Source organism: Microtus ochrogaster, unplaced genomic scaffold, assembly GCF_000317375.1.
Source record: "Microtus ochrogaster isolate Prairie Vole_2 unplaced genomic scaffold, MicOch1.0 UNK56, whole genome shotgun sequence".
NCBI classification, from domain to species: Eukaryota; Metazoa; Chordata; class Mammalia; order Rodentia; family Cricetidae; genus Microtus; species Microtus ochrogaster.
In genome coordinates, this window is record NW_004949154.1 from 901,725 (window position 1) to 909,138 (window position 7,414).

At 48.8% G+C, this 7,414-nt stretch overlaps 1 protein-coding gene and 1 long non-coding RNA gene across 2 annotated transcripts in view; both read left to right on the forward strand.

The window, feature by feature from the left end:
* LOC113455515 overlaps positions 1-7,414 on the forward strand; it is a 20,942-nt gene that overhangs the window by 4,806 nt on the left and 8,722 nt on the right. The gene's annotated exons all lie outside the window — the stretch shown is intronic.
* On the forward strand, positions 812-6,705 carry LOC101980318 (cytochrome b ascorbate-dependent protein 3). Its single transcript, XM_005369641.3, has 5 exons — positions 812-1,042; positions 3,070-3,278; positions 3,893-4,047; positions 4,756-4,912; positions 5,445-6,705. Exons 1-5 carry the CDS (start codon positions 859-861, stop codon positions 5,466-5,468), a joined length of 729 nt encoding a protein of 242 aa, XP_005369698.1. The 5' UTR covers positions 812-858; the 3' UTR covers positions 5,469-6,705.

Consider the following 7,414-nt stretch of genomic DNA (forward strand, 5'->3'; position numbering starts at 1 on the left):
ATATGTATATATGGATGTTTTGCCTATATATTTGTTTATGTACCATATGCATGTCTGTCCATGGAGACTGGAATAAAGCATTAGATCCCCTGGAACTGGAGATACAGATTGTTGGAAGCCACCACGTAGGTGTTGGGAATTGAACCTAGGTCCTCTATAAAGAACAGCCAGTGATCTTCGCCGAGCTGCTTCTCCAGCCCCACACCCAGTCATTTTGTTGAAGGTGTTTGTAGTTTAGAATGTATTTCCCTGCATTGGATTGTAGTTTTGCTGCCTTATGTTGAAACCCAGGGCCTGGGAATTTGTGATCTAGGAATTTAGGGTTTTGATTTGTTCCTTTTGGGTGTGACAGTCATTTTTTTTACCTTCTGGTTCTGTGTGGAGAGGCTAATCAATACCAAGGATGTGAGCCCAGGGCCTTGGCATCTTGCCAGAGCTCCATACTTGGTCTATGCCCTGCCAGGTGCAGGGGTGGGGCCTCATTCATTGTGAATTTACTTCAACAATGAGGCCATCTGGGGACAGAGGAACTGAAGCAAAAGCTTCCATACCACAGGCAGAAAGGGAGGTCAATGTTACTTCCTTTAGCTGCTGTCTGGGTTCACCATGGTTAGCCAGAACACTTGACTTCTGCTTCTTCTAGGAGTTCTTTTTTTTTTTCCTTTTTTTTGTTTTTTGTTTTTTGTTTTTGTTTTTCAAGACAGGGTTTCTCTGTGGCTTTGGTGCCTGTCCTGAAACTAGCTCTGTAGACCAGGCTGGTCTCGAACTCACAGAGATCCGCCTGCCTCTTGCCTCCTAGTGCTGGGATTAAAGGCGTGCGCCACCATCTCCCGGCTCTTCTAGAAGTTCTTGATCAGAATGGCTTCAGGACGGTTTTACATGACCTGCATGGTGCTGGGGTCCCTCGGATCCATGTGCATCCTCTTCATCACCTACTGGATGCAGTACTGGCGTGGCGGCTTCGCCTGGGATGGCAGTGTACACATGTTCAACTGGCACCCAGTGCTCATGATCTCTGGCATGGTGGTGCTCTATGGAGCTGGTGAGTAATACGTTCACAGTGTGAGGGGCTGATAGACTAGTCCTGAGGTCATATTTTGGGGTGTTGATTTTGGGACTATCATGGCAGGGTGAATTGGGCTGTTCCAATGGGACCAGCTATCATTACTGGGAAGAAGTGGAAAAGTGTAGGAACAGTTTCACAGATATTCAGAGACAGGGTCAGTGAAACTTTCTGTAAAAGACCAGACCATATTTTTTTTCAGGCTTTGTAATGGTATGATTGTAATATGTGTTGCAATTACTTAGCTCTGCCATTATATCATGGGAACAGCCATGGAAAACGTTATTCACAGAATTAGGCAGCAGGCTAGATTTGGCCTAGCACCGCAGTTTAGCTCCTGCTCTAGAGAACAGGAATTGAAGGTACCTGTATGACAGTTGAGTAAAAGATCCATCTGTGCCCCATGCATTCAAATCTGTGTCTTGTAACATGGGAAGTGAACCCTGGTTGTAGGATGGGAATGATGATAGCATTGGCAAAAGTCACTTACCATGCGTATTTCATACATCATCCCTCTGGTTCCTGACTTTCTTATGATGTGTTTGTTGTATGCATATGCATGTGCATATGTGTGTATGTGTGTGGAGGCTACAGGACAAGCTTGGGTGTCATTCATTATTAAGCACCTTGCACCTTTTTCTGTTTTTAACTTTTTTTTCTATTTTTTAAAGACAGGGTCTCACTATGTAGCCCTGACTGTCCTTAAACTCACTATGTAGACCGGGTTGCCCTTGAACTCACAGAGTTTCATCTGCTTCTGACTCTCAAGGGCTGGGATTAAAGACATGTGCCACCGCTGCCAGGCATCCATTTTGTTCTTAGAGCAAGTCTGTGAGCTGGGCTCTGTAGTCGTGTCCATTTTACAGAAGAGGAAACAGACTTAAGAAGCAGGTGCTGGGTTTGGATCTCTCTGCCTGAGCTCTTTAGATTTTCACTTTTTGCTTTCGGCAGTGTTGGGAGTGGAACTGGACCCAGCCTCTCCACATGACAGGTGCTGAGCTGCACCCTTAGGTCTCGTGTCTGGGTTCTTTATTTCCCCCACTCCCGAGACAGATCCACCAGTCTCTGCCTTCTGAGTGCTGGGATTAGAGGCGTGGGCCTGCACCACCGGGCTATGCCTAGATTCTTAACCACCCTTGGCTGTGTGGATGCAGTGTGATCAGACCATGGAGAGAGTGCTTATCAGCCCACAGAGCTGCATTCAGGATTGAGGCAGGGCAGTTCAGAAAACTATTCCTCCCAGTTTAACCAGCCCTTCTCATCTTAGTTCCTGGCCAACTGCCTTCCAAAAATAACGGGAAGATGGCATATACTAGTTAGTGTAGTCTTAGGGCTTCTATTCCTGTGGTAAAACAGCATAACCAAAAGCAACCTGAGGAGGGAAAGGTTTGTTTCCCTTACATCTTTAGTCTTGCATGAAGAGAACCAGTGCAGAAACTGAAGCAGAGACTGTGGAGGAAAGCAGCGTATGGGATGGCACCTCATGGCTTGTTCACCCTGCTCTTTTTTTTCTCTTAATTTTTTTAATCTTTATTTTTATGTGTATGATTGTTTTGCCTGCATGTATGTCTGTACACTGTGTGTCCAGTGCCTGTGGAGGCCAGAAGAGGGTGTCCGATCCCCTTGGGACTAGAGTTACAGATGGTTGGGAACTGTCATGTAGGCACCGGGATTAAACTCAGGTCCTCTGGAAGACCAGTGAGCCATCTCTCCTTCTCTGCTTTCTCTACCATCCAGGACCGCTACCTCCAGTGAGCTTGGCTCTCCCATGTCAATCGTTAATAAAGAAAACTCCCTACAGACTTGCTTACAGGCAGTCTGTTGAAGGGGGATTTCTCAATTGAGGCTCCCTCTTCTCAGATAACTAGTTTATATCAAGTTGACAAGTAACCACTCAGGGCAGGAGTTGATGTCCTGACACTTCTCCCTGTCGAGAGGCTGTGTGGGGCCACATCAGGGGAGTGTGAGGTGGTGTGGCCACGCTCTGAGACTGTTCTCTCCTGCAGCCTCGCTGGTGTACCGCCTGCCCTTGTCGTGGGTCGGGCCCAAACTGCCCTGGAAGGTTCTCCATGCCGCGCTGCACCTGCTGGCCTTCACCTTAACTGTTGTGGGCTTGGTTGCTGTCTTTCAGTTCCACAACCATTCAAAAATCTCACACCTCTACTCCCTGCATAGCTGGCTGGGCATCACCACTGTCGTCTTCTTCGCCTGCCAGGTAGGTGCCCTCTGCCCTCCTTCTAAGTCCATGTGGGCATCACAGGCTCTGGGTGTGGCTTCATTAACCTCGGCTCCAAATAGTCTCTCTGCCGTTTGCCTAGTGAGGGCCTCATATCCTGTAGACTCAGCTATTCAAGTGGCCCCGAGAGTTGGGGTTCCTACTCTTATCTTGTTCCTTACACCTGTTACGCTGCCCGTCTGTCCTCCTCACTTTGTCATCCTGCGTGTCATGCTGACTCCAGTGCACCCTTTTCTCCTGTCTCCACTCTTCCTTCTTTGAACCAAAGCAATTCTAAAAATGATTTCAGTATTTCAATGCCAGTCCTGTGCTTGAATTATTTATGAGCTAAGACTAGCAGGAATCCAAGGCTAACGAGGATGACTAGGTTTTCTGAGTGTACTGCTGTAAGCCTTTCACACACATGTTGCTAGTTACATTAACACACTTGTGTAATAGAAATGGGCAGATCACAGTGAGGCATGGTGTGATTGGGGCTGTGCGTGGTGGGAATGGTTGAGATGAACAAGAAGAGCCAGGGGACAGTGGCCAGCAGGAATTACAGATGGTCCGGACAGTGATTCAACCAGAGACTTCCTTCCTTGTATCCACAGTGGTCCCTGGGCTTTGCCGTCTTTCTCCTGCCCTGGGCATCTCAGTGGCTGCGAAGCCTCCTGAAACCTGTGCATGTCTTCTTTGGAGCCTGCATCCTTTCCCTATCCATCACATCTGTTATTTCTGGCATCAATGAGAAGCTTTTCTTTGTTTTGTAAGTTCTAAGGGGCCTCTAAACTAGGGCACATGGGAGGGAGTAGAGGCTTCAGGAGATGTATCCTGTAATCATGGGGCTTAGCCAGCACAGCAGCCTCTGGGATTGAGTCCAGTCTGGAAAGGTAGCAATACTTACTGAGCATTAAGTGACACAGCACCTACTGTTTGTCAGGAACTCACTAAGCTCTCCACCTTTGTCACCTACAACATTGAGCTAGTCACGGTGGTGCCTGCCTTTAATCCTAGCACTACAGGCAGGCAGATCTCTGTGAGTTCAAGGTCAGCTTGGTCTTCTTAGTGAGTTCAAGTCAGGCATGTCTCCATTGTGAAACCTTGTTAAAGAAGTGTGTAGTGAGGCACGAAGTAACTTACAGCCAGTAAATGGCAGAAGTAGGAATTGAGTTAGGTACTCTGCCCCCAGAGCCCCTATAACCAACCATTGTGGTCCTGGGTTTCGAGGCAGTATAGTAAAGTGAACAGCAAATGAGATTGGAAATGGGCCCTGGGGTTTAGATCTTGGTTGTGCTATGTACTAGTTATACAAATATGGGCAAGTTCATTTCACTAGGATCTTTGTTTCCTCACAGGTAAAGCATTGCGAAGTTCCTGCCTGTCACTGTGGTAGACAGGCAGTATGTTAATTCCAGGTCATAGGGGAATAAGAGTTAGAAACTTTCTCAAAAGCCCTGTATTTTGTCATTTTCAGGAAAAATGCAACCAAGCCCTACTCCAGCCTGCCTGGTGAGGCAATCTTTGCCAACAGTACTGGAATCTTGGTGGTGACTTTTGGCCTACTGGTTCTCTATATTCTTCTGGCTTCACCATGGAAGCGTCCAGATCCAGGCACTCTGACTGACAGACAGGTATGACTACTGGTTCCCATTGTAGGTGGGGTAAGGCCAGGTCTAGGGAAGGACCCAGAAAGGCTTTGCACCTCACTGAGAAGATTGACCCTCTTTGCCAGGTGGAAAGCCAGGCCGCTTGAAGGTGGAGATTGAGTGGCAGGTGGGGATTCTGGCAGCAGAGCAGCCAGGCCTGCAATGACTTCCCAAGTTCCCCTCCCCTGTAGGAGTCCCTGGGTTTGTGAAGTGATTCGCGAAGGGCTTGAGCCTGGTGACCTTCTGCCAGCTCTGAGGCTAGTCTAGTCAGACATGTCAGGTGCTGAAAGCCAGTCTTGCCTGTTCTTGGCCACTGAGGCTCTGGCAGATGTGGGAAGATGTGCTATGAACCAGTCTCGGGGACTCTGGGCTTCCCTGAAAGATCTGGTGGCTCGGCTGGGCTCACCTTGCAGGGTGAGGGTCTATCTGAGGCAGCTCCGGCCTGGTGTGCCTCCTGAAGCTCAGGGACCCTTTCAAGGTCATGGCTTTAATCCCTGTGCTTCTTCCTTCTTTCCAGCCCCTGTTGCGTGACAGGGAGTGAAGCGGGCAGGGGCTCGCGGGAACAATCGGAGGTGCAGTCTCTGCTCTCTCAGAAGCTCTTCTGTACTTGGGGCTCCTGGTTGGTTTCAGCAACAGACCTCTCTTGGGCCAGAGACCAAATTTACTACTCCAGTTCCCAGCCCGCTCTCACCAGCCGCTTCATGTCCATCTGCTTTTCTTGATGGCTTTGACTTGTTGGCATTTTTTTCAAGGGCCTTGGTCATTCATGTCTCTTCTGCTGGTCTTTAGAATTTGGGCTGCTTTCTCCTCACTATTCCTTGGGCTGTGGTAGAAGTAAGGCTCAAATGTAGTCCATACATGCTCTCTGTGGGAGCAGTTTTGTGGTTAGGCAGGCTTCTGCTCTGCCCTGGATGTGCATTTGGGAGGGCTGAGATGTGGGAGGTAACTAACGGGACGGTAGCAGCAGGAGATAGCCAGGTGCTAGTCACTCTGAACTGCTCTGTTCACTTTGATGTGCTGTGGTGTGTGTGTTGTGACCATGTGGCTCCCCCTCTTCTAGTTGCTGCTTCAGCTGCTGCCTGGATCCCGCCCTTTCCCTGTGACTTACATGCCTGCCCCCCTCAGGCAACCCTATGAGCCCTGGTAAACTGTTCTCCCCTGAACAGACAGCCTGACCTTAGAGTCTTAAGTGATGAGTAACAGAGGTTTGTGGGCATGGGCTTTCCTGCCTCCTCTAGTCACGCTCTTCCCTGACACGGCCCAGCCCACTATGAAATTGAGGCCAGCATTATGAAGCAATTTGCTGGGCAGAGTCCTGGTAGCCACTCCTGCCTTTAAAGGTGTTCCTGATTGAGTACTGGGTACTTTTGCCTCCCCCCACCCAAGGCCACCAAGCCTCCCTCCGTGGTACGCCAGAATGTGAGCTTTGCTCTTCTCCTGAATAGAAACTGGGGCAGAGGGAGGAGTCCTGCCCCTCTAGTTTGAATTGGCCTGTGGCACTTCATACTTCCTCAGATAAGCCCTGCCAGGTCCCAGCTGCAAACTGCTGTACTTAACAGACAATAGGAGGAGTTGGGGGTTCCTGCACTTGCTGCAGTTAGTGATCAGGCTGAACTTCAACCCCGCTGCTAGAAGTGGGCAGGAGGGCTGGCATGAACTTGCTGACCAGATGGAGCCTGCACACCATTGCTATTACTGCTGAGCACCTTGACTGAGACCAGCTCCCCTGGTTTACTCACGAGTGGGTATTCTACTTCTTCATGAATCTGATTTTTATTAAATGTGTTTTTAAACTTTGAAGGTGTTTTCTTTTGTCCAGACTGGGTAGTTTAAAAAAAAGGCGGGGCAATGGTGGCGCACGCCTTTAATCCCAGCACTCGGGAAGCAGAGGCAGGCCAATCTCTATGAGTTCAAGGCCAGCCTGGTCTACAAGAGCTAGTTCCAGGTCAGGCTTCAAAGCTACAGAGAAACCCTGTCTCAAAAAAAACAACCAACCAACCAACCAACCAAACAAACAAACAAACAAACAAACAAAAAAAGGTACCTCTCATTCAGAAGGCCCGCCCTTACCCCTGATCACTTACAAAGGCCTCTATTTTTGAGACTGGATCTCACTATGGAGCCCTGGCTTGTAGCATGAATTCTAATTGGTCTTAATAATAAAAATCTGGAGTCAGCTATCTAGTGAAAGCTGGAAGATCAGAGAAGCAGAGCAGCCAGCCACTAATTCTTACCTCTATCTCAAACCAAAATGGCGATCCCTGTCTCTTCGCATCCTTAGACTGAATGCACTCTCTACAAAACCTCAGACTGAATCTGAGTTCCTGTCTCCTCCTGCTATATTCCTCTCTCCACCCAGCCATATCACTCCTGACTCTGCCTCCCTAATGCTGGGATTTTTTTTTTTTCCAAGACAGGGTTTCTCTGTGGCTTTGGAGCCTGTCCTGGAACTAGCTCTTGTAGACCAGGCTGGTCTCGAACTCACAG